General features: G+C 45.0%; 2 protein-coding genes across 2 annotated transcripts in view; one reads left to right on the forward strand and one right to left on the reverse strand.

Moving 5' to 3' along the window:
- Positions 1–16,507, forward strand: part of XDH (xanthine dehydrogenase) — a 48,355-nt gene extending 31,848 nt beyond the window's left edge. The window contains exons 22-37 of the mRNA XM_063152610.1: positions 881–1,005; positions 1,696–1,829; positions 3,242–3,329; positions 3,930–4,016; positions 5,848–6,039; positions 6,523–6,668; positions 7,256–7,337; positions 7,907–8,002; positions 8,728–8,856; positions 9,860–9,934; positions 10,780–10,832; positions 11,927–12,041; positions 12,638–12,703; positions 14,246–14,434; positions 14,864–15,031; positions 15,720–16,507. Of these exons, the coding sequence (XP_063008680.1) occupies positions 881–1,005; positions 1,696–1,829; positions 3,242–3,329; positions 3,930–4,016; positions 5,848–6,039; positions 6,523–6,668; positions 7,256–7,337; positions 7,907–8,002; positions 8,728–8,856; positions 9,860–9,934; positions 10,780–10,832; positions 11,927–12,041; positions 12,638–12,703; positions 14,246–14,434; positions 14,864–15,031; positions 15,720–15,770 (1,796 nt within the window). The 3' untranslated portion in view covers positions 15,771–16,507. The remainder of the gene's footprint in view (positions 1–880; positions 1,006–1,695; positions 1,830–3,241; positions 3,330–3,929; positions 4,017–5,847; positions 6,040–6,522; positions 6,669–7,255; positions 7,338–7,906; positions 8,003–8,727; positions 8,857–9,859; positions 9,935–10,779; positions 10,833–11,926; positions 12,042–12,637; positions 12,704–14,245; positions 14,435–14,863; positions 15,032–15,719) is intronic.
- A 2,103-nt stretch (positions 16,508–18,610) lies between these two features.
- Positions 18,611–22,464, reverse strand: LOC134416601 (carbohydrate sulfotransferase 8-like). The gene is made up of 2 exons (XM_063153361.1): positions 22,365–22,464; positions 18,611–20,938 (listed from the first exon to the last, which is right to left on the reverse strand). The coding sequence occupies exons 1-2, from the start codon at positions 22,462–22,464 to the stop codon at positions 20,130–20,132; spliced, it is 909 nt and encodes a 302-aa protein (XP_063009431.1). The 3' UTR covers positions 18,611–20,129.
- Positions 22,465–23,782: the final 1,318 nt, after the last annotated feature.

The following is a 23,782-nucleotide window of genomic DNA, read 5'->3' on the forward strand; positions in this document are numbered from 1 at the left end:
GCAGGACTAAATTAATTTCATATAAATTTCAGACTGATATACAAATTTTATTGTTTCAAACAGACCTGGATGCTGCCAGCTGTGCCCCCAAAAAACACTCTTTTTTTCAATGAAAGCACACATTTTTCTTGAGCAAATATTCTACAAACTGTTTTTTTTTTTTCTGAAATTTTTCCCTGTCCAAACATAGTCTGATCTAAATCTTATAGACTGCCAATTTCCTTTAATCTGGTGTATGGCTGTACCTTAGGCAAATGGGCCACAATGAACAGAGAAAGGAGCTTGTTTCTGACATTTAATTGTGTATAGCATGAGTGGAAATTGTACCCTCAGCACTGCCAGGTAAAATCACATGCAGTGATAAAGAACTGATTCCCAGTTAGATCATTTTGAGGCATTTTGGGTTTCTATTTTTGTTCTCCTGTTTCAAAGTCTGTAACCTTGTATTTTATCTACTCAGCTAGACTATACTTGATTTATTTTTATTCTTATCTCAGTAGTGTTATTGAGGCAGTCTTGAAAGGCACCAAGTACTGCATCTCCAGAGATGCTGGATCAATGGCATGGTGTGCAGAATTTTGTTTTTGAAATGCCAGCCACTTGTGTTTTATAATTAAGATTTATAGAAAGTGGAAAGGAAGCATGTATTGAATTTTTATCATGTTTTGTTGTTTTGTTTTGAGTTTATTTTTTGTTGTTTTTTTAGACATTGAACCAGAAGTGTCAATTTTAGAGCTAGTGATATCCAGTGCTGGGCAAAGCAAAGGGTTGCCACTTAACCCATGTACAGGAGGCAGTTGATTGAAGACAACATGTGATGGGTGACGCCTTATAACACCAGGGATGCCCTTTCTGTGGGGCATTTATTTCCATTTTCTAGGGGAGATGTACCTTGGTGGTCAGGAGCATTTCTACCTGGAAACTCACTGTACTTTGGCTGTGCCAAAGGGAGAAGATGGTGAGATGGAACTCTTTGTGTCAACTCAAAACCCAATGAAGACACAGGTACTTCTCATTAACCTGGTGCCAAAAAGGCATTTGTTTCCCAGTTTCAGACTAGATGAATGGTTGTTTTATAGTTGCTCTTACTTTATTCTTCAATTAAAAACCACATAGGCTAAGAGTTGGGTATGGGGTCTAAAGCCTTTATCCATCCTGCCGGAATCCTGAATCTCCTTCCAGGTGACAGGGATATTTCTGTTGGCAACATATCTTTGTTAGGAGGGATTACGTGCTTAGCCCTTTCTGGGGAGGGTCCCAGATGCTCAGGAGACACAATGCTTGAATGACACATCAGAAAGAGAGGTGGTGAAACCACTGGCTGTGCACCAGCTCTCCCATTCCATGAGATTGGCTACTGGCACCATGGGGTGTCCTTGTTCCTTTTACTGCCTCACCAAGAGTGTCCAAAGGTCTCTCTATGCAGTGAGGATGGTATGGATGTCAAAACCTGTGCTAAATGAGACCTGTGCCTGGGTTACCTCATCTTGTGTCAGTCTTTTCCTGAATCTGACCCTGTGTGCTGCAGCACCATGCCTTTTCCCCTCAGAGATCAAATGCAGGGTTTATTAGTTCCCATTCCATCAAATCCAATGTTTGCACTGTTGAAATGGTTTCAGGAAGGCAATGTGTTGGCATTTAGTTCCTAACACCTGCTGAGCTCCCTACATGTCCTGCTGTTTTGTTTTTCTTTAGGAGTTTGCTGCCAATGCACTGGGAGTGCCTTCAAATCGGGTTGTGGTTCGAGTGAAAAGAATGGGAGGAGGATTTGGAGGAAAAGAGACTAGGAGTACAATTTTGACATCTGTAGTGGCTGTTGCAGCCTTCAAGTAAGTTTAGATGTGGGGGAAGAGGGATTTTTTTCCTTCAGACTGTCCCAGGCTGCCTCTTTCTACTCCACCATTTCTGCTGGAGCACTTTTCAATACTCTGCATGTCTTCTTACTGCACAACTTAGAGCAAGCTTGGGATTTCCCAAAGGAGGTTTCTAATGGGTTCCTAGCGGGTAGGAGGGATTGAACCTGCCCAGAGGGGCTAAGTTTATGTAGGAATGGCAGCTTTTAATAGGAAAAGGGGAAAAACCTCCTTATTCTTTACTCTCTGAAAACTCTTGGATCTCAAGTTATTTGCCTTTCCCCCTCACTTCACCCCAAACCATTTCAAGATCCAGCACCAGCCATGGTTATTTTTGTTTAATAGAGGTATGAGAATCTCTTCTTTGTTCAAAACTCTACTACACCAGTCTTGCATCATTATATGTCTGCTCTTCTGCAAACTCCCTCTTGGGATTTTTCCCTAGGAATGGTGGCAGGCCTTGGAACCCACACTTTTCAAACCCCTGAAAGCTCAGGGAATTAACCTACATTGCAACCATTTGTCAAGAGTAGATTGGAAGTGTGCTCCTGGTTTCTGGAGTTTTGCTGTGGGCTCATGTTTAACTGTGCAGGTTTTGGGTGGACATGGCCTCTGAGGTGACATTTCTGCCCTACCTTTCCCAGTATGAGGGATCTGGAAGAGCTGAGGGATCTTGCAACACAGCAGCAGATTGATACAATACCTTTGGATGAGGACAAGCAAAATGAAACTGTCTTTAAATTGACTTTATTTTTTACTGTTCTGAGCAAACAATCTGCTTTCTCTAATTGATCAGTAATACATTTGCATCCTTTTATTCTCTTTATCTCTGCCAGCCAAACCACTGTTTGACATCCTGGAGGCTACAAAACAACTTCTATGACATTTGCTAGATACTGGTACTACCTCAAGATGGGCACTTGGAAGGCAAAATTGTTAGAAAATTAAGAACCACTCCTACTCTCCCCCTTGTTTTCCTCCTTGATAATAAATAAGCAAATAAAAAACAAGGTCAAATTGAAGGCTAGTTAGTACTTTGCATTATTATATAATTCCTGTGGCATTGTCTTCTTCAAAGCCAAAAGAGTGCCTCGAGAAATAGTCTGGAAAACAGTGATTGCTCAGTTATTAGCATCTATCTCTAAAAGAAATTATCCTTTTTTTTAATACAAGAGTCTTTGCAAGAGTTTTCACAAACAGCTCCCAGCTTTGGAGATATTTATTTTTTTTACTCAGTCTTCCGTTTTCTTAAGAGTAAGATATATGAACCAAGCAGTTTACCCTTAACTGTCCACTGCCATCCTGGGAAGACAAAGAGAAGAGCCTTGTTGTGCAGGAGCTGCATTGTACATTTCAGGATTTGCCTAAAAACCTGTGTTCTTTCCCAGAACTGGCCGCGTGGTGCGCTGCATGCTGGATCGAGATGAGGACATGCTGGTCAGTGGTGGCAGGCACCCCTTCCTGGGCAGGTACAAGGTATGCACACACATGAAAGAGTCCACGTGCTGTCCCTGAGACATCAGAGAGCAGTAAGATATGGTGAAAAAATGCTGCTGTGGTTGTTTCACTGCTGATCTCCCCCACTGGAAATGGGCTGTAGCATTTTTCCTGTTAAAGTGCTGCAGAAGTTATTTTGGCTCGGATGGTTCCCTTCTTGTGACCTCAGCATAAATAACTCTGCCTTCCTTGCAACCAAGACTTTGACCCTGCTGACAATCACATTTCTTTTAGAGGTTTGCCCATTCCTGTAAAGCATCATCCTCTACATAGCAACATGCTTGGTTAACTTCCCTTCTGCTTCAATCCCCCTCCAACTGCTGCTGCTTTTGAAAGCAAAACCTGTTGAAGAAATTGTGGCTGTGGTAAGCAGCCAGCACTTAATTTAGAATAGTTCTCTGGAGCAAGATTGACACATGCATGAACTCTTTACTGGGGGGATTCCCTCAGCCTGCTCTGTGCTGCCCTGGGGACAGTCAGCCCTCTCTGCCTGTGTGAGATCCATTCAGTTTTTGGAGGCAAGCACAAACCAGAACATTTTGTTGAAAACTGATTACTGAGGAGACACTCTCTTGACAGGTTGGCTTCATGAAGAATGGGAAAGTCAAGAGTCTGGAGGTGTCATACTACAGCAATGGGGGCAATTCTGTAGACCTCTCTCATGGTGTAAGTAAAATTTTCTGATGGCTAATTAAGTAGAAGGTGTGTTTCTGTGCAACCTTCTCCTCTGCCTTCAGAGAGCTGTTGCCTACAGCATTGCTTGCACATGCAGCTCTTTGACATGACTGAAAACAGATTTTGAAGGGCTTTTGGAGCTTCTACAAATGCTCTGTGAGCCAACTGACCTGTCTTGGCATGTGCCACATGATTCTTATGGATGCTGTAATAACTCAGATTGAGCAAAGGGGTCAAGAATGTTTGCTTTGCATTACAGAGGGCTATGATGGATAAGTTGTTGCTCAATGCATGATGGCTGATAGATCCCTAGCTCCGGGGAAAGAGAGTTCCTTGGAGAAAGAAGCATCCAGTCAATAGGTTGATCAGGGCAAGCTTGTAAAGGACTGGCTAAAGCCAACACTGTGTTCACAAGCAGTAAGGACAAAAAATGGGCCCAAGTTTTGAGTTTGTCTGCAAGAAGTTTTGCGCTGATGAGTAAAAAAGTCTCCTTTTCTGTCATGTGAGTGACCAACTCAATAGCCTGGTGTCACTCATGTTTATTCTAGCTCACTTTCTCCAGTCCACTAACTCTTTGATAATTTTCTGCAAAAATGGATCCTGTTCAATAGGAAAGAACTGCAGGAGCTCTCTACCAGCACCACATTTGATGCTGGCCATGTGGCTGGTGCTGGGCAGAGCAGAATGACAGGCAACTGTCTTTGCATAAGCTGAGGGCCTGGTTGAGAGCACATCTGTGTAATTGCCTTTTTGACTATGTCTGAATCAGGAGACTGGAAAGTGCTCCATGTAGAGACAAGGTTTGGTTGTGTGTAATGTCCTCTCTGTACTGCTGCTGGAAGGGAAGTCTGGAAACACAAGCCAGAAAGAAGTTCCGGCCCTTTCCCAGTGTGGACAATAAGTGGACAAAGATCTCAAATCTTGCAGTTTGGTAGTTACTGAAAATGTTTATTTCATATGTTTGCCCTTCCTGCCATAGCCCAGTGCTTGAGTCACTTTTCCAGTATTAGATTACTTAAAATGTGAGAAGTGAAAAGAAAACTCTGTTTCTTCCCGACAGACAATGGCATTTACTGACAGTTTGACTCAGCATGAGCCCAGGGCCAAAAAAGGACTTTCAAGCTCAATCTGTCCCAGAGCCATAGGAGTCAACAGGGAAGTGTCCTTATTGTCCTGTTGTTCAGGAGTGTGGCATTCACATTCTCTGAACAGAGAGAGACATAATTTTCTCTCTCAAGATTTTTCCTGGAGAAGCCCAGAGAGAACAAGAGAAAAGTAATTCTTGTCTCTACTTGCTGTTCCTGTTGCTTTTGCGCATGTGGAATGTGTTAGGGAGATTGTTTACCTGAAGTGATTTGTCAATTGGATTCTGCTGAGGATTGTTTTGGCTCCTTGGCCAATTGGCTCAAAGCTGTGTCCTGGCTCAGACAGTCATGGGTTTTTCTTTAGTATCTTTTGTATAGTATAGTATCTCTTTAGTATAGTTATAATACAGTATTAATGTAATATAGTATATTTTAATAAAGCAATCGTTCAGCCTTCTGAATCAATGGATTTAGATGCCAATCATTCCCAGACGTTTGGGTTGCCCTGCATTCCATACAGGAGGACAGCACTTGACATTCCATTGCACCTGGGAGGCAGGCCTGGCTGCACCTCAGTGCTCATCCAGCTGTGTTGACTGCAGCACTGCAGGGTGCTGGAGAAAGTGCTGATTGTTGTAAATTAGCTTCAGAGCTTCCAGTCTGGTTTTGGCACTGGTGAGAAGTCTGACATCCAATTAATGTAAAATGTGTCCACCTCCATTCCTTTTCTTCACCAGGTAATGGACAGAGCCCTGTTACATTTGGATAACTCCTACAACATCCCCAATGTCAGCAGCGTGGGCATCGTTTGCAAGACCAACTTGCCTTCCAACACAGCCTTCCGTGGCTTTGGAGGGCCCCAGGGAATGATGATTGCTGAGTGCTGGATGAGTGACGTGGCTCGGAAGTGTGGCCTGCCCCCTGAGGAGGTACAGACACACGGACACCTTCCAGGGGTGCTGCCTTTGAACAAGCTCTGAGAACTGACCAGCCTCACAAAATTTTTAAGCATTAGTAATTTTGCTTCATTTTTGTTGAGCTCCTAGCAGGATTTCAAACTTGTGTGACAAATATGTTCTAGCATGTATTATCTTGTGTTTAATTAAATTCCTTGGTAGCCTCAATTTTGTAACAGCTGGTTAAAGGATAGATATTAAAGAGAAGAAAGTCCAAAGGCATCAGGTACCTTAATCATACTGACAATGTGCTTTAAGTCCCGATCTCTGAAAATTTTCAGCCTTAATGTCTTAGTTCATGTTTTCCCATAAACAGATATGTTTGTTAATTGTTTTGCTCCTTGGTTCTTTATAGAAAGCCAAGGAGTAAAACCAGGAACCAACATACTTTAGATCTCATCCCTCCTTGTCTGAAGCATTAAACTTGGCCTGTCCTTTCTGTGTCTCTTTGGGAAGGTGAGGAAGCTCAATCTGTACCACGAAGGAGACACAACTCATTTCAACCAGAAGCTGGAGGGATTTACTCTGCGAAGATGCTGGGATGAATGTTTGTCCAGCTCTGGCTATCACGCCAGGAAGAAACTGATTGAAGAATTTAACAAGTAGGTGCCCTGGAGCTGTCCTGGCACTGGGTGCAGTTGTTGCCTACTAACTTCTGAAGTTCTCTTAGCAACTTGAGTGATGGGAAGTCGCACCTTATATTTGCGGACTGTCTTCTAAATATTTCTCCTTTTGAAATCCCTTTATACTCACTGTCAGAGGAAAAGTCCATCAGTGAGCTGGTAGCATAATTAGGGCCACAATCAGACCCAGCATGATGTGATTTTGTAAGTGAGCTGTAGCAAAGAAGAGGGGGTCTGTTAAGTCCAGCTAGGATTTTCACATGACTATCAAAGCAATCTGCTTATGCTTTCCTCTGCCTCATAGACTTTTTTAGTTGGCTTGTATACACAACTGAACAGTTAATAGTATGGACAACTGTTTCTATAATGCATGCAGAAAGCATCTTCAGTTGCAATTTCCTCTGGTCAGAACACACAAAGGAAGCCTTTAATACAAATTAGTGATGAACTCAGTCTTTATCACAGTCAGGTGTTTAATTTCCATTTGGTGCACAGTCAGAGGGAAGCACAGTATTGATTTATGATAAAAAGCTCATGGGTGTATGAATAATGTTCTTTCCTTGCAGGCAGAACCGCTGGAAAAAGAGAGGGATGAGCATCATTCCTACCAAATTTGGCATCAGTTTCACTGTCCCATTTCTGAACCAGGTCTGTAAATGTCATTTGCCTTTTCACTAGAGAGCTGGATTTATGCTGCCTCCCCCAGGCCTTCCTCCATTTGTACCAAACTGGAGCTCCTTGAAGAAGTAGTGAATTAGTTAAGAAAGAGCACACATTTTTCAAGCCAAAATGAGCACCACAACAGTTTCCAGTTTATACTGTCCAAAAGAAACCACAATATAGCTGCATTTCCATGGTATTGTGTTAGGTTGATTTTCCTGCCTTCCTCAATAGCAGAAATATTGCTCCTGTGATTGAGCTGATTTGATGAACTGTCAGTGGTGTTGGAAAGTTGAGGTGAAGGGTGGATCTGTGTTCCACAGAGGCAGGATTGGATTATTTCATCTGCTTTCTGAGCTGAAAATACTGACTGGGGTTCGTTATGTCACTGGAGCATCTAGTGAGTTGGTGAGACTAAGCCAAACTCATCTCAAGTGTAAACAAGTGGCTTTAGTTGAGCCAAAGCACAACCTCAGTCTAGTTCTGAATGAATTCTCTCTGTAGCCTGCTAAGTACTGCACTAGTTAATTTATGATGATTAATGTTCCCTGTTGTAGGCTGGAGCCCTGCTCCATGTGTATACAGATGGCTCTGTGTTACTTACACATGGTGGGACTGAGATGGGTCAAGGACTTCACACCAAAATGATTCAGGTAATAATGAGTTTGGGCTTAACTGAATAAGATGTCTTTTCAGGACAATTACACTTTCCTTACAGCATTGCCTCAGGCACCTTGACACTTCCTCCGTGTGCATGCAGAGAGTAACAAATCAGGACTGATTCCTCTCCATTGTTTGAGCAGCAGTGCTAGATTTCCAGAGTATTATCACAATTGAGTATTAGAATTAGATTCTTCATCATCTTAAATGTCATTATGTAAATAATGCAGGTCATGCTCACAGTTTAACTACTCTGGCAATTTCAGTTCACCTCATAAAGGTACAGTTTCTATCCATTTCATATAAAAATTAGTTGTATTGAAAACACGTATATCTGCATATGCTGGTGCTTTTGAAGTTAAAAAGGCTTAAGGGAGCAAAATTCCTTTGGCAGGACAATGACAGGAAAATCTCATAGGGCTTTTGATCTTCTGATTTTTTTTAACTGCTGAGGAAAGAATTTGGTCTCATAATAATGAAGTGAATGTCTGTCATTGTGGCAGAAGTGTGTGTGCTCACACACAATCAGTCTGTGAAATTCAAATATAACAATGTCCTGGCCAGATCTCAGTCACTGGAACAACTCAGTCTGCAGGAAAAATGAAATTTATGGTGGGAGAGGGTACAGGTTGCAGTGTTGATCCCGGCAGTGCCAGCAATGACTGGCAATGCTCATGGATAAGAAGTGCTGCTTACCAATTGTTTGTTTGCTTCACAGGTTGCTAGCAGGGCCCTGGGAGTCCCCACCTCCAAAATTTACATCAGTGAGACCAGCACCAACACTGTCCCAAACACGTCCCCGACAGCCGCTTCCGTCAGCGCGGACATCAACGGAATGGCCGTCTATGTACGGGAGCTGAGTTATTCACAGCACTGGGTGGCAAGGGAGGGCTCCAGGGCATGGAAAGCTGCCCTGTATTTGTCTCTTGTTGCTTAAGAAAACCATCAAAAGGCAATTATAGTGTAAGGATGTCTCATAACGTTACCTGGTATAGCATTGGCATTAGATGGTGAATTACTATATTTTTTTCAAGTTATTTGAAAGTCTCCTTCAGTCCTTTGGTAGTTCTAAAAATAGAGTATTTGGGATTGCTCAGAATGAGCAGAACAAAGCATCCATTTAAATACCCAGCTTCAAAGTAATTAATACAGCCTTATCTGTAACAAATGTATTTTGCTGCATGTGTTAATAGCAAATGATTTGAGAGCTGTTCTCCACCAGCTCTAAGTGTTGATCAGCTCAGAGCAAATGTTCTGCTGTAGCAATGGCATGGTCGTGGCTGCCTGCCATGGTGGAGTTACCGATGTATATATTTTCTGGGTATGTGATTTTTCCATTTTAAAAGAAGAATTTAGTACTGGTCATTCTCAGTTTAAAAGACAAGGGGAAGTGAATCCTGCAAAGTAAAATAATGAGGCTGTTTTTATTCTCTGCACAGTTTATCTGAGTAGGTTATATTTTGGGAAGAAATTTTTTGTTCATTCAGTGTTAAGGGATCGTCTTGTAAGCTATGCTGAGCTGTCCTGTACAGATAGGGTACAGATTAAGTTAATGTATAAATGAGCAGACTTCTTATATTTTGTGTCATGGTCCAGAAAGTTCTGAGCTGAATTTGGGATTCCTTTCTGTTATCAGCACAGCCAATCTCCTTTAAAATCCTTTTCAGGCAACATTTCTTCCTATGTAGCAAGACATCCATTAGTAAATTTTGTTCCTTTTTATGATTTGCCAAAGTCCGGAAGGCAATATTGATTTAAATACAAGGTTCTGTAAAACTCTTAGAGGGCTCTTAATACCATGAGCTGGCTATTCAAATCTTAAAGTATTTCTTCTCACTCTTTGTTTCTAGAATGCATGTCAGACTATCCTAAAAAGACTCGAGCCAATCAAGCAGTCTAATCCCAAAGGATCCTGGGAAGACTGGGTAAGCTGTTTGTGTCTGTCATGAGACAAATGGGCATTGTCAGAGATTGTTTTAATTGGCAAACCATGTGTGCAGGTGTGTCCTCCAGGCCTTCTGCACCTTGCTAGCATAGATTTGAGCAAAGACAGTGAAACACAAACCTGGCACAGACTTCCAAGTAATTAAAACTTACAAGAGGTCATCCCCAAGACATCAGTTATTAATTTAATCCTGGGATTTCTCCAGATTTTGGGGCCTGCCTGTGACAAACTTCATCAGACAAAAGTCTCGAGTGGTTATGTTTATCTTTGTGGTCAGACTACAGTCTTGGACAGGAAAGGACCTTTCCTTTTCCCAAGGAAACCTGATTTTTAATGAAGGGATTCTGTAGCATAAACAGCTCTTGTTAAGCTGCTATTCAGCCCCTATAGTGCTCCTTGTCTGCAGTATCTGTCCCCTCAATGAGAAGAGATGGATGGGCTGTAAGGCGCTGCTCTTCATCTGAGGAGTTTTGACTTTGGGATTTGGAAGTCAGGGTAGAATTTCCCTCACTAAAGTCAAGATGACTTGTCAATTTAACCTTTGTCCCTGAGGCTAAAAGTCTAACCCGTAGCTGAGAGACAAACAAACACAAGCAGCTCTCATCCTCTGCCAGTGATTCGAGTTCTGCCCTTGGTAGCTGCTGATGGGGCTGTTTGGGGAAGCAGCTGCAATCATGATTTGGCAGTGCTGGAGTTGGGTAGTGTGACAGCTGTCTGTCACTGGACATTTGCTGCTTGAGGCCTCCTGGAAATGTTTTTGTGCAGTTATTTTGAACGAGCTGGTTTTACATTTCACTGTTTTCAAACTTTTGTTCATGTTGCCAGATTAAAACCGCCTATGAGAGCTGTGTCAGCCTGTCAGCCACGGGCTTTTATAGGTGAGTGAAAATTCCCACTGCAGAGGCACTGACTCAAGTGCATGGATTGCATCCAGGGAAATTCTGGGAAGATTTACAGCCCCCAGCCCCCTGTAACTGCTCTAAATTAAAGCTGCATTCCCTTTCCTACCTACAAGTGATAAGCTGAGGTTAACAGCCTCTTGGCTGGGGAGAATTGATTCCTGATGGAGCACAGCTCTGAGGGCAAGTAAATCTGGAGTAGATCTGACTTCATTCCAGCTGACCTTGGGCTGAAAAGGCATTAATGAAATCAGAGCTTTGCCTGGGGCTCTGGTCTGTGTCAGCCTTGTGGCCTAGTTTTGCACTAGAACTGCCATGCAGGATAAGAGAGGACAAGGGTTGTCCTTGAGGAAAATCCTGTTTCTTGTGGCAGGAGCAGATACCAGTGTTTCCAGCAGTGTTCTCCCACTTCAGACTCTTGCTGGACCCTGTGTAGTTCTGAAATGAGGCACTTCTCTTAGTCAGCTTTACTGCTGGAGGAAAGCAGAGATCCATCATCTTTAAGGCAGAGGGGTTGACATTAATAAATAAGCATAGTGTTGAGAAGAACCTATTTAGGGCTAAAATACATAATGTGTTAGTTTCTGTTGCATCCCTGAAATGTATTTTTTCTCTTAACCAAGTGACTTGCCAGCATTTTAATAAACCAGTTTTCAGATAAAGTTTAAGTAGTCAAATTTGCCATTAACTGTGCTTAAAATCAGTTCTAAGCTTAATAGAGTTTCTGCTTCAGCTTAACTATGTTCTGAAGTTTAATGGCCTTAAAGAAAAATTCAACTGCACTCTAAAAACAAATTATTTTCCACTGGATTGGTAGATAATAGTCATCACAAACCCTGAGATTTATGGGCAAATAAAGATGGCTAAAACAGTTTGATAGTTTCAATCAGGTTTTGGAATACAGAGTAGATTAAGCAGATTTCTCTTTATAGTTGTTTACACTTTTAATTTCTGCATGGGCTTGACAGAAGGAATGAAACAAAACTGAATAAGGATTTTGTTAAGTAGCAATGTAGTTATATTTGGGTTTTTTAAATGAAATTAAATGTGGTTTTATTTCTCTTTGTATCAAGAATTCCTGAAGTTGGCTACAACTTTGAAAAGAACGAAGGGAAACCATTCTCCTACTTCAGCTATGGAGTTGCCTGCTCTGAGGTTGAGATAGATTGCCTGACAGGTGACCACAAGGTGAGGGGTCAGCAGTGAAACAGAACAAATACTGGGTGTCAGCCCATTCCTGGCTCTGTCATTGGTCTGGTGTGACCTTCAGCAAATTTCTTAACTCCTCTGTTCCACAGTGCAGCAATCCGTAAAGTGTAATAAAACAATAATTATCTACCCTCTGGGGATCTGGGGCTTAATGAATGATTGCAAAAGTTATTGGATTTGCTTGAGTAAGAGATAGCAGCACTGTGCTGGCACAAAAGTACAGAAACATCCTGGAAATGAGTTAATCATTAAAAATAACACTGAAGACTTCTGGAAAGAAAGAAAGAAAAAAAAAATGAAATCAGGATCTGACCTAGCTGGTTATGCTGAGCTACAGGCCACTGATACCAGGATCTTGGCATTAATATTAACTGGGTCCCCAGTTTTCTGGGGAAAACTGCAGTGAGTTCCATTGAATTACTTTTGGCGTGAACTCAGATTAAAAATCAGTATGAGAAGTTCAGCTGTGAGATATGATTATGTGGGATAGTGTTTGGACACTCTTCCTCACATGAGACCATGGTGGACCAGTTCCAGAGATCTGTGCTGATTCACCCTTTATTCCTGTTCTCTAGAACATTCGTACAGACATTGTCATGGATGTTGGTACCAGTCTGAACCCAGCCATAGATATAGGACAGGTAAGTGAAAAGTATAGCTTTTTCCATCGTGTTAAGGCAATCACACTGCTCTCAGGCCTTTCTTTTTATTTACCCTCTCCAGGATGGGCCTTTGCAAACACACCCTTTTTAACTTGGCACAGAATTACATAGGGAAATATTCTGTTAGGGTTTGGGGAATTTTGCCTTGGATAATAAGACTACAGGATATTCAGTTACCACCCCACTGATGTTTTTTTCAGGCTAAATCCCACACCTGATATTTATATTCCTATCTGTCAATATTAAATTTAGTGAAAATTCTCCTGCACAAAGAGTTAGGGTGGCAGATTCTGTCCTCCAGCTGCTGCTGTGTAGAATTCTCAATAGGAAGTTGGACCAGTCACTTATCTTGCAAAGTCCTTGGGCAGGCACAAGATTACTTCAAAATTTTGTGCAGTAATAACCACACTATCTCTTAGCAGATAAAGGTAATAAAACCAGGGTTGTTTGACAGACCAATAAGTGAATTGTTAGATGTGTACTTATCTAGCCATCTTAGCTCACTGGCTAACTCTAGATGTTGATATGGTGTAACTCAAATGAAACTGCTGCAGGATTTGGGATGACAGGAGAGCATGAATTGCAAAGCTCCGCTACAGCTAAAATGAAATTTCCTTGAAAGTGACGTTTTTTTCTGAAAGAGTTTTTTTTTGGAAGTGTCCAAGGGGAGAGAGGGATTTTTGTCTTTGCAGCCTGTCATTCAGGTTTGGGAGTTGAGAGATGGGCTAAATGGAGCCTGTCAAAGGCGTCTTCAATTCCTGTGTCCTTCCACAAATTGCTGCAAAGGATCTGGGGGCACAGGAGAGAAAGGATGTGCCATGAGTGCAGGAATACAAGTACACAGAGATGGGTCAATGGATGCTTGTGACTGCTCTGGCTGTCAGATACCTGAGTGGGCACAGAGAGCAGAGCTGCTTTGTGCAGTGTTGTTCAAGCACATCCTCTTCTTGTAATATTTTTTTCCCCTAAAATTTACAGTAGAAAAAATATGCAAAGTTTTTTAGTACTTAAATGGATATGGGAGTGGTTTTGCAGGTGTCTGTGCTGCTGACCTGATAATACGCAGCACTTAGGAAAGCATTTATACTGAAATAGAAAGCATAAAATAGTTTGTCTTTAGATGTTTCATATTCAGTCCTTTTAGTCTACTTGTCCTTTGATATATCAGCAAGTTCAACTCATTCAATGTTCACCTGCCTGGGAAGAAATCAATATTTTATCATTGATTTTATTTTTTTTCTGTTGCTTCATCAGAAAATTCCTGTCCTGTGTTTACAGAAAATCTGTTTGCGTGTATTTGTAAATTGCTTCACCTGCCAGGGCAATGCAGCCACATTTATGTGGGAACACAGGAATTGTGCAAAGATTGTACCCAGCAGAAGGGACAAGGGTTTAGAGATAAAAAGCGGGATCTGAGTCAGGTGGGAAGGGTTGAAAACCCTGTTGGATGTCATCACTGTTTGTCCTTGTGCAGAGAAGAACAACAACAGAGCCTGTAACCTTGTTTGGGTGTGTTTGTAGATAGAAGGAGCCTTTGTCCAGGGCATTGGGCTCTTCACCATGGAGGAGCTGCGTTACTCTCCTGAAGGGAACTTGTACACCCGAGGGCCTGGCATGTACAAAATCCCAGCATTTGGAGACATCCCAACAGAATTCAACGTGTCCCTTCTCCGTGACTGCCCCAACAGCAAGGCAGTTTACTCATCCAAGGTATGCCTGTGAGGTCTGTGGGCCTCTTACTGCCCCATAACACTGTGGGATAAAATCATGATCCTATGTGTCTAAACAGTTCATCTCATCATGCTGTGGTTACTCTGAGGTCAGGATGTTTTTATGTTTCTTATCATAAATGTGTGTACTATCCTTTCTAGTTAGCAAGGACTGAAGTAACCTGCACATTGCTGCCCTGATTGTCCATTAGACAGAACTGAAGTGGCTTTGCTGTGTGATGAAGCTTGTGTTTTCTTCCTGTTTCTTCTTTAAATGGACTGAGGGTTGATTTAGCTCAGTCTTTCCTCACTGATCACACCTGGCACACTGGAGGTTGTTTTAGCATCATGTTTCCTCACTGAGCACATCTGGTAGACTGAGGTTCCCATCTGGAAGGCAAAGGCTCACTCTTGCTTGTGCTTTGTCTAGGCTGTGGGAGAGCCACCCCTGTTCCTGTCTGCCTCAGTGTTTTATGCCATTAAAGATGCCATCTACTCAGCAAGGAAGGACTCTGGCCTGACAGAGTCATTCAGGCTGGACAGCCCTGCCACCCCAGAGAGGATCCGCAATGCCTGTGTGGACATCTTCACCAAAATGGTAACAGCCCTGCTCTCCAGTCTGCTCCCTGGCAGTGTGCCTGCAAGTCACAGGGACCCAGGGCTGGGGTTAGGGCAGCATGGGGAGGCTGGGTCCCTGCTCCAGCAGATGGGTTTTGTTTCATGGGTATTATCCTTCATTTGCCATGCCATCAGCTGAGAGCCAAATCCCCAGGCCAGCACTGCCAGGGCTCCCACTGCAGGAAGGGCTGTACAGTATCCCTGAAGTTCAGTCCATTCCATTCCCCAAGTGGTGTGTGTGGAACACTGGCTGCTTCTCCTGATGCTCCTGACCATCATCTCTCACAGAATCATCTCATATAGTGAGGGCCATGGTGTGATTTAGTGGTATCCCTCAGCTAAGGAGGGGGAGAAAAGTGTTTCTTCAAATACTCCCTTCTTCTGAATGTTATGGCCACAGGAGTCTCCTTAGAGCTGTGGACTTGCTCTGAAGGAGTGCAGGAGTTATCCCTGTCACTGGTTCCTCTTGGGCTGCTCTGTCATGGTGTTGTCACAGGGCTGAACTATCAGGCCCCTAACAGAAGTGCCATGAGAGTGACATCTCTGTGTTTGGAAAAACTGGGATAGCAGCTCCTATCTTCACAAAAAAAAAGCAGCACAGTGGGACATGCTGAACGCTGGACAGGACCCTCATTTGTTGCTAATTCAAATATTTTTTCTCTTTATAGTGCCCTTCTGCTGAGCCAGGGACCTTTAAGCCATGGTGTGTGCGTGTGTAGGAGGAAAGTTTGAGGAGCAAACTCTGCTGAAACTGAGCTTACATCAGAGGAACCACAAGGCAGTAGGACTATGATGGAGAAGAAAAACCAACCTGTGTTCATGTGGCTCACCCACTGATTCATGGAGCTTTCACATTTAATTGTCCAATCATTATTTTCTCTATGAGAGGAAATTGCTGCCAGATTATAGCTGTGATGTAAATTCAAATGAAGACTAAGTTGAAAGTGATGTTATCCAGGTGTAATTGAAAAATCTTACAGATTTCATATAAAATTGCTGCAAGGATGCATCTCACCAGCCAATGTGAAATAGCAGAGTGGCTGTTTCTTCTTTTTCCTGCTATGGGGAAAAGATGTATCACTGGTGCTGCTATGCCAAGAAGGACTGAAATGTGTTGGTCCCAGACATAGAGTCCTCTAGCTGAGATGGGGGAAGGTGTTAAAAGGTGCTGAGGGCTGGACCCTGCTGTGCCCCCTCTGCACACAAAGCCAGCTATATCCTAGAGGAAGATGAGCAGGACTTTTGGTGATGGCTAATGAAGATGGTCTTACCTGTGTAACAAAAGAGTTTCATAGGAAAAGGCTAAAATGTGACCAACAACTGATTTACCCCAAGTTCAATGACTGTTGCTTGTTCAATGACTGCACCTGGGCTTTAATGAGATTTTAGTTCAAGTGCTACCTTGTCTTCTCTGATTAAAGATAAAAACTAAATATACCAAGACTACTTCCAGCAAGATGCTGCTTTGTTTGACACAGATTTTTCCCATCTCACACCTCCACTTCTCTCCCCATCCTTCAAATAGGAAAGGACATCAGAGACCTTGGAGTAACAGAGGAGCTTGCTCATCGATGTTCCCAAGGTAATTTACACCAGCCTAAGCAAGGAGGTTGGGCACAGCTGGGGATCAGCTGCCTCTGGGTGCCCTCTAGGGTAAATCCCTTGCTGTCATGGCCTTGCCTTCTTTTCAGGAGATTTCTTAGTTCTGCTGAACGTAAGAGAATGGATACATTTTGCTGTAGGGAGTGCTTGTCTGAAAACTGTGCTGGCTATGTGATGACCTGGTGTCATCTGGATTAAATACATTTTTCATGTTGGATTTAGAGCTGGGCATCCCTCCTTGACAGGTTTTGTCACTGTCAGGTTCAACACTGGAGCACCATGTCATCTCTAGATGGTGTCAGCCACATACTGTGCCTGCTTATCATTTGCAAACTTCTATCTGTTTTTCTGGCCTACTGCTTTATGAAAATGTCTTTTTTCTCTTTTTGCACTCCCAGGGCCATCAAAAAAGTATGGTGCAAGAGGATGTAACTCCTTACATAAAATTCTGCTCTCATACAAACTTCTTAAAATTGGCCTTCATCTTAGGACTGGACAATCTGTGCTCAGTGTGAAATATTTTTTATGCACTCCAGGGTATATTGCTTGTAAAGGTGTAGATTTATTTCTCAACTCAACATATTATGGATCTACCATCTAGAAAAAGGGAATTTGTACATGTGAGTCGCAGGAAGTACTTTGTGCCTGTTGGGCTTGCTATGTAATTGTTTTGTTAATTGAAATATGATACTTGGAGTTTCTTAAGCTCTGAGGTACTGGGCAAGAACACATTTTTGTTTTCTCCTGAAAGCTGGTAATATATAAAAAACCTCTTAGGGAAGAGAATGTGATAATTCATGTGCCAGAACAGCTATTGGAGCCTGTGTGTCCACATTCTTGGTTGTCCAGGGAGGGATGCAAAATACTAAGTCTGTAAGGTAGATTGGTATCAGCTGAATTCCACCCTGTGGGATTGCTGGACATGCTCCTTCAGACCAGGATGGGAAGAAATACAAAGGTGTTGTGTGTTAAAGCAGAGCATGGAGACAAAGGCAGAGTGGGATATCAAGGAGCTCCCAGTGCCATCCCAGGGGAAAGCTGCCAGTGTTCACAATAGGCCTGCTGCTTGTGATGGTCCTGGGATGCCACTAGCAGGATGAATAATTGATCTTTCTCTCCCTGCTTTTGGAGTTTTCATCATTTCAGGATGGGTTTGTGAGTGTCTGACAGAGTCACAGTGACTGCCTGGTCAGGTGGATTTATTTTTAATTAGATGTATCAAGTCTCTGTTTGCTATTTCCTTTGTGAGTTTATTGGAAGCACATTTGCCAGGTTCTGTGTATGTGCAGTGGTCAGAGCAGGCTTTTCAGAGCAGATCTGTGCAGCCAGTTTTGCTGCAGCATCAGTGAGCCACTCTTTGCCAGGCAGCAGCCTTGGCCTTCCTGATACCCTCACCCAGATGGTGGAGAGAGGAAACACTTGCCTTTTGGAGTGCACTGGAACTGAATGCAAATGAAATCAAACACCTGGGGATGGCAGTGGTATAAAATCAGGGTTGCAAAGGAATGACAGCAACTGATTGTGAGGGTGTAGGGAATAGGGAAGCTTGGAGCTTAACAGGAATTTACAGAAAGATCATTGTGCTACCTGCCTGTGCTGTGGGACTCAAAGGAACATGAAGCTGAGGTTTTCATATCACCTCTCAATGTCTGAACATATCATACATTGTTTTCATGGAACTAAGTGCCTGACACCTTAGGAAAGGACTGGGACCCACTGGGGAGGGCTGGCAGGAAGAGAAGATCCCCGATCTGAGGTGTGCTCTGCACTACAAAGCTGTGGGGAGCAGCTCTCCTGCCCTGAGTGCACACCCCTGTCCCCTGCCAGGTGCTGTGTCCCATCTCCTCACACTACATTTCACTGTGTGGGGTCTCAGCTCACTGTCACTGGAGGGAAAACTACTCATGACGAGAAAAATGTTCCTTTGCTAGTACTTTCCAGTGAAATAAAGCATGGATGCAAGACTCTAATTTAATGGCATACAATTGGAAATTTGCAGCTTTTCTTCCTCCAGAAGTCTGTCTCAGAAGAGGAACTATGCCATCTTGCTAGACTGTAAAGTACTGCGCACAATAACGGCGCTTAAATAGTAATTACTGCAGCTGGAGAGTGTGTGGGAGTGTGAAAGGAGCCCAGCTGATCTGATGTTTTAATGCTATTAATTGCATGGCCTTCTGTGAGAGAGGGAGGCAAAGATTCTGGTAATTGTTTTAGGTCAGTTCTAATCAACAGTTTTCACTAACGTTCTTTAATGAGCACTGTCAAAACGGTACCATGAATGTACGTGGAATTCTCTGTGAATGTCACAACGTCGCAAAATAAAGCTGCTAAATACTCTGGAAACAAGTATGCTATGGTCAGAGTCTGGCAGGATTTGAAATCTAGACAGCTCATCCTTGGTGTTTGCTTGACCAAGATGGAGCTTTCCCAGGGCCTGTGCGTCAGATCAGCTCGGTGACCAAAGCAGGGAGAGGGCGGGTCCTTGCTCTGGGCTGCCCAGCTGGATGGAGCTGTGAGCCAGCTGCAGTGACTGGGCCTCTGTCTGGCCACGCTGGCACCGTGTCCAAAAGAAAGCAGAGTCAGTCCTTGTGCTTCTCTGCCAGCAGCAGCCTGTAGTAGCCACATCCTGTTTTCCACTGCAGCACAGTGATGCATTCTGATGCTTCTAGCCACCTTCACAGGGCCCAGCAGCTGCTGACACAGGTGGGAGGCAGTCTGTCTGGTGCTGTGTACCTGCTCCACACTGGCACTTCTTGTCTCAGGGCTAATGCACCAAGCTGAATGCTGGACTTGGCCCATTGGAGTCAGCCCTGGAAGGAGGGGAGCCAAACTCAAAACCTGTGAATGGAGCAAGCATTGGGTCCCATCCCCAGGGCGCACTTGAGCCCACACACAGAGGAGATGAGGCTGTAAAACAGGAACAGTTCACACAGAACAGAACAGACCAAATGATGGGCTGGGCTTGACCTTCCCTGAGTATGAAAAGATTGGGAACATTGCCAGCAGGGTCTGCCACCCTGGGTCACATCTCAGCCTCCAGGTGATGTGCTCCTCTGGGAGTACATCTTGTACCTGAGTGGGAAGATTTGTCAGGAAGAAGCCAATGCCAAACTTCTTGGAGCCCAGAAAAGGAAATACCAGCACAGGCACAGTGTGTGTGATGCTACAGTGGTCTGCAGCAGGTCCAACCCACCCTACCCCAAACTGCTGGGTTTATCCCATCACAGTTCAGTTCATGCAGTTTTCCAAGTCCAGTGCCACAGGTTTCCCTAGTGCCTGCTCTTGTTGCATTTAAACATGATTCAACCACATTGATCCCCTGTCCCTGGCACTGCTGTGTCTCAGCTCTCTGAGTCTTTTGGACTGTGACATGGAAAAACTCACTGCAAACACCTGTGAAGCAAAGACCTGTCAGTATCTTGAAGCACCTGCTTTTGGTTTAATGCTCCCTGAAACAGTTCCTCCCTCCATGCAGGCTATTTCTGCCAGGTCTCTGCAGTGCTGGGATGGTCTGCCAGGAAACTGCTGGAAAATGGGAAAGCAGCGAGGTCCCAGCGGTAGAAATGAGAGAGCTGCTGCTTCTGTTGGGCAGACAGCTCGCTGAACATCTGCTCTGACAGCCACCTGTAGGTCCACTGCACCTGGCTGTCGGTGAGCTCGGGGAGGAGGCTGCCTGCAGGCAGCCCAGCCCGGTGCAGCAGGTGGCCCAGCTCCTGCCTGAGGAAGCCAAACATCACCACGTAGTCGTACTGCACGAGGCAGGGCTGGCACAGGCTCACCAGCGGTTTCCAAGCTTCATGCTTCTTTGCACTGTCTAGGACCTCCTGGACGAAGCTGCTGAAGGATGGGTTGATGCCCATGCCTTGCAGGAAGGTGGCAATGAGCCTGTGGAAAGGGTCCCTGACAAAGAGCACTTTGGTGTAAGAGCCCAGCATGGCCTTTCTCTCCGTCTGGTTGAACTCGCTCAGCCGCGTCTCCTTAGCCTGCAGCCGGCGGTAGGGGAGCAGCATTGGCAGTGTCACATTTTCCTCCTCCAGCTTCTCCAAAAGCTGGTGCCATTCCTCCACCCCTGCTGATGGCACTTGGCAGTACAGGAGGTCCAGCCTGGTGTTCACCCTCAGGCTCGGCAGCAGGGAGGCTCTCTCATCCCGGCTGCTTGGCGCTGTGGTGACTTTGCTTTCTCGGCTGCAGAAAGCTCTCAGCCTCCTCTTCCTGAGCTGCTGGACGTGAAGGAAGGTGTCCAGTGTCAAAGTGAAGCCCTCCTCTGCCTTGGGGGCCACGTCACCTGGGAAACAGCATTTGGAGATGGGGGTGAGGAAAGAACAGAGTGCCCTGAGTGAGACCCTGAGCACACAGTGCTGTTGCAGGCTCTTCTCCTGTTATTCCAGTGGGGAAGGATTCAGCGTGGATGAAATGGGTAGGAGCAGGGAGACCAGCCCTGTCTGGCAAAGAGCTTGGCTTTGCTGGGAAATGGGTTTGTGTCCCCATGAACATGTGAGATTGTGGCCACCCAGACCCCCCTTTCCTCAAATCACCATGCCTGAGGATGGCTCTAAAGCACAGATTTATTCTGCAGGCCCAGTTCTCCACTAAATAATAATTTTTGCTTTTAACTCCTTGCTTGCAGCCGGATATCACAGAGATGAGTTTACCAAAGAGTCAAAACTATTTTGAGAGACCAGGCAGTAGTAAATTGGTTTGTAGCTACAAATACATGATGTCCTGGAAACCCTTTTGCATCTGTTAATAGGTTAAGATCAGCTACCAGGTATATGTGAGTAAGAGATTGTTCTGAATGGCTTGGGGTGATTTAGGGACCCAAATGACATCATTTTTTGCATCACTCCCATATGTAAATTTTTTCTCTTGTAGATAAACAGGCAAAAGCAAATAAAAGGCAAAAAGCAAAGAGAAGTGAGATGACAACAAAGCAAATATAAAAGGCAAAAGCAAATACAAGGACTCTATGAGAGTGAGTTTAATTTCTCAAATTTCAGCTTTGCTTTTTTGTCTTATTTTTGATGTGAAAAGGCCAGAGTGGGTTTGAATGTGGAAGATTAATGCCTGCCTTGTTAGTTTATTTTCTTCAGCAGCAGCAGCAGCACATCTGCCTCATCTGCTCAGTGCAGGCATCTGGCAGCCCTGGGGGACAGTTCAATGGTTTGTTCTGGGTCCTTGGAAAGTTAAATATTTGAGGAGGCTCTTGTACAGGTAAAAGCAGAGAAGCACAGTTAGAATTAGGCACAGGACATCAGGAACACAGTGATGCCTGAAGCTATCCCAAGCTGCTCTTTGACTCACCCAGCCCCAGAATGACAATGTCTGCAAAATCAAGTGATGACTTTGCCCTGGAATGATGGGAAATGGAGGGGAAGGATGCATTTTTAAGGCAAGAAATGCAATAATCACCAATGCCCCTACTCCCTCCTGCCATCCCAGCAGCATTTCACAACAAAACAATGAAAGTTTTAATTACAAAAGTTCTGGGAGGTCCCTCCAGCAGCCTGACACCTGTTTCCCCACCACACCTGAAATCAATGACCCCACTAAGAACATAAAGCTGCAGGGTGCCACAGCAAGGAGGGAACCTCAAACACCACGCCAAGGGTGTTTTCTGTCCTGCAGGCATTTGCCCACCTGGACCCTCTGGAAGAAGCTCCAGGGCACAGAAAGGCTGCTGGACATGCAGAGCCCGGGTGGCCAGGCCTTACCTCCGTGCCTGCGGGCCGGGCTCCGGAGCAGCAGCCTCCAGCCGAGGAAGGCGGTGATGGCCAGCGCGGCCGAGAGGCCGAGGCGGGGAAGGAAGCGCATTTCTGGGGTGTGCTGGGTGCCGAGCGCTGTGAGCAGCTCGGGACCCGAGGAAGGGTGTCGGGGAACCTCGTGTGTTTATTTAAACACACCCAGCCGGAGCTGGGTTAAAGTACTGTTTGGGCAGCGGCTCGGCGCAGGGAAATGGCCTGAGGCACAGCAGGTGCCGCCTGCCTGCGCACACAGCGTGGGAGATTTTGAGGCAGATGCTATTCAGAGTCTGTGCCATGCCACGTGGCAGTGCTGAGGAACAGGCCCTGCATCCCCCACTCTGTACAGGCAAAGATGTCCCTGGTCCCCTGACACTCCCAATTCTCGCTGCTTTTGGCACCGAGGGAGGGAGGTGCCACTTGGGAATGGTGCTGTGGGGAGCAGCTGGGACTGGGACGGGAATGGGGCTGAGCAAGCGAGTGCTGGGCCACGGCTCATGCCTCGGTGCTGCTGGGGCTCTTTTAAGCTAGCAGCTGTGGCAGGGGAGGTGACAGGGCACAGCCAGTGTCGTGTGGCAGGTCCATGATGAGCCATGGACTGGAAGTGGTGAACTGTTTGTGTCCTTCAGCCGTTTACAGCGGGCAGTGCAGGGGCCCCATCATACAAAACAAGGGGGTGAGCTCACATGCGCTGCTCCCTCCTCTCGTCCAGGAGCCACCCTGTGGGATGGAAACCCTCCTGCCAGCGGTTCTTGAGGGCTGTGCCACGGGAGGATTTGCTCTCCTCCATAGCTTTCCCAGCAGAGGGTGCTCTGTGTCCGATGAAGCCCTGCCCTGCCCTGCCTGCCGCTGGGGGAGGCGAGGGACACGGGCCCTGCTCGCCCTTCCCCGCTGCGGCTTCGCGGATCAACCTCGCAGCTGCCCTGGCCACATTTGTGCCTTTTACTGCCTTTCTGCAGCGAGGAGGAGATGTTTCCTCCAGCTCTTGTGGCCAGACCCTGCTGCAGGTGTCCCTGCAGCTAAATCTGGGAGAATCCCCTACAGCCAGAGCTGGGGATGTTCGGGGTGGATGTGAATGGCCTGCGTAATTTGATTATACATTTCGGCAGGGACTGCCCCAACCACAACCCCAGCGAGCAGCTGCAAAGGGGAGAGAGAAATGCAGCTGATTTCTTTGACAGTCATAAAGTGAAAGCAAAGAGACATTCTCTGTCTGGGGGGCAGAAAGAAATAGTGGGAAACCCCCTTTACTTTGCATTGTAACTTGAACTTCCCAAGTTACGTCAGGGTTTCATCTCCCCTTGCTCTAACTTGTATCTGCCATTTAAATTGTGCTTTTAATTTTTTCTTGCCCCCTGGGACTTCTTTTTCTTTTTTTCTCTTTTTTTTTT

The sequence above is a fragment of the Melospiza melodia genome, chromosome 3 (genome assembly GCF_035770615.1).
Source record: "Melospiza melodia melodia isolate bMelMel2 chromosome 3, bMelMel2.pri, whole genome shotgun sequence".
NCBI classification, from domain to species: Eukaryota; Metazoa; Chordata; class Aves; order Passeriformes; family Passerellidae; genus Melospiza; species Melospiza melodia.

What these genes read in the sequence shown, in the direction of transcription:
- LOC134416601 (XM_063153361.1), bottom strand. Translation starts at nt 22,464, where the DNA reads ATGCGCTTCCTTCCCCGCCTCGGCCTCTCGGCCGCGCTGGCCATCACC. An exon ending in CCCGGCCCGCAGGCACGGAG is followed by an intron (nt 20,939 to 22,364) that starts GTAAGGCCTGGC and finishes GCTGTTTCCCAG; the next exon opens with GTGACGTGGCCCCCAAGGCA.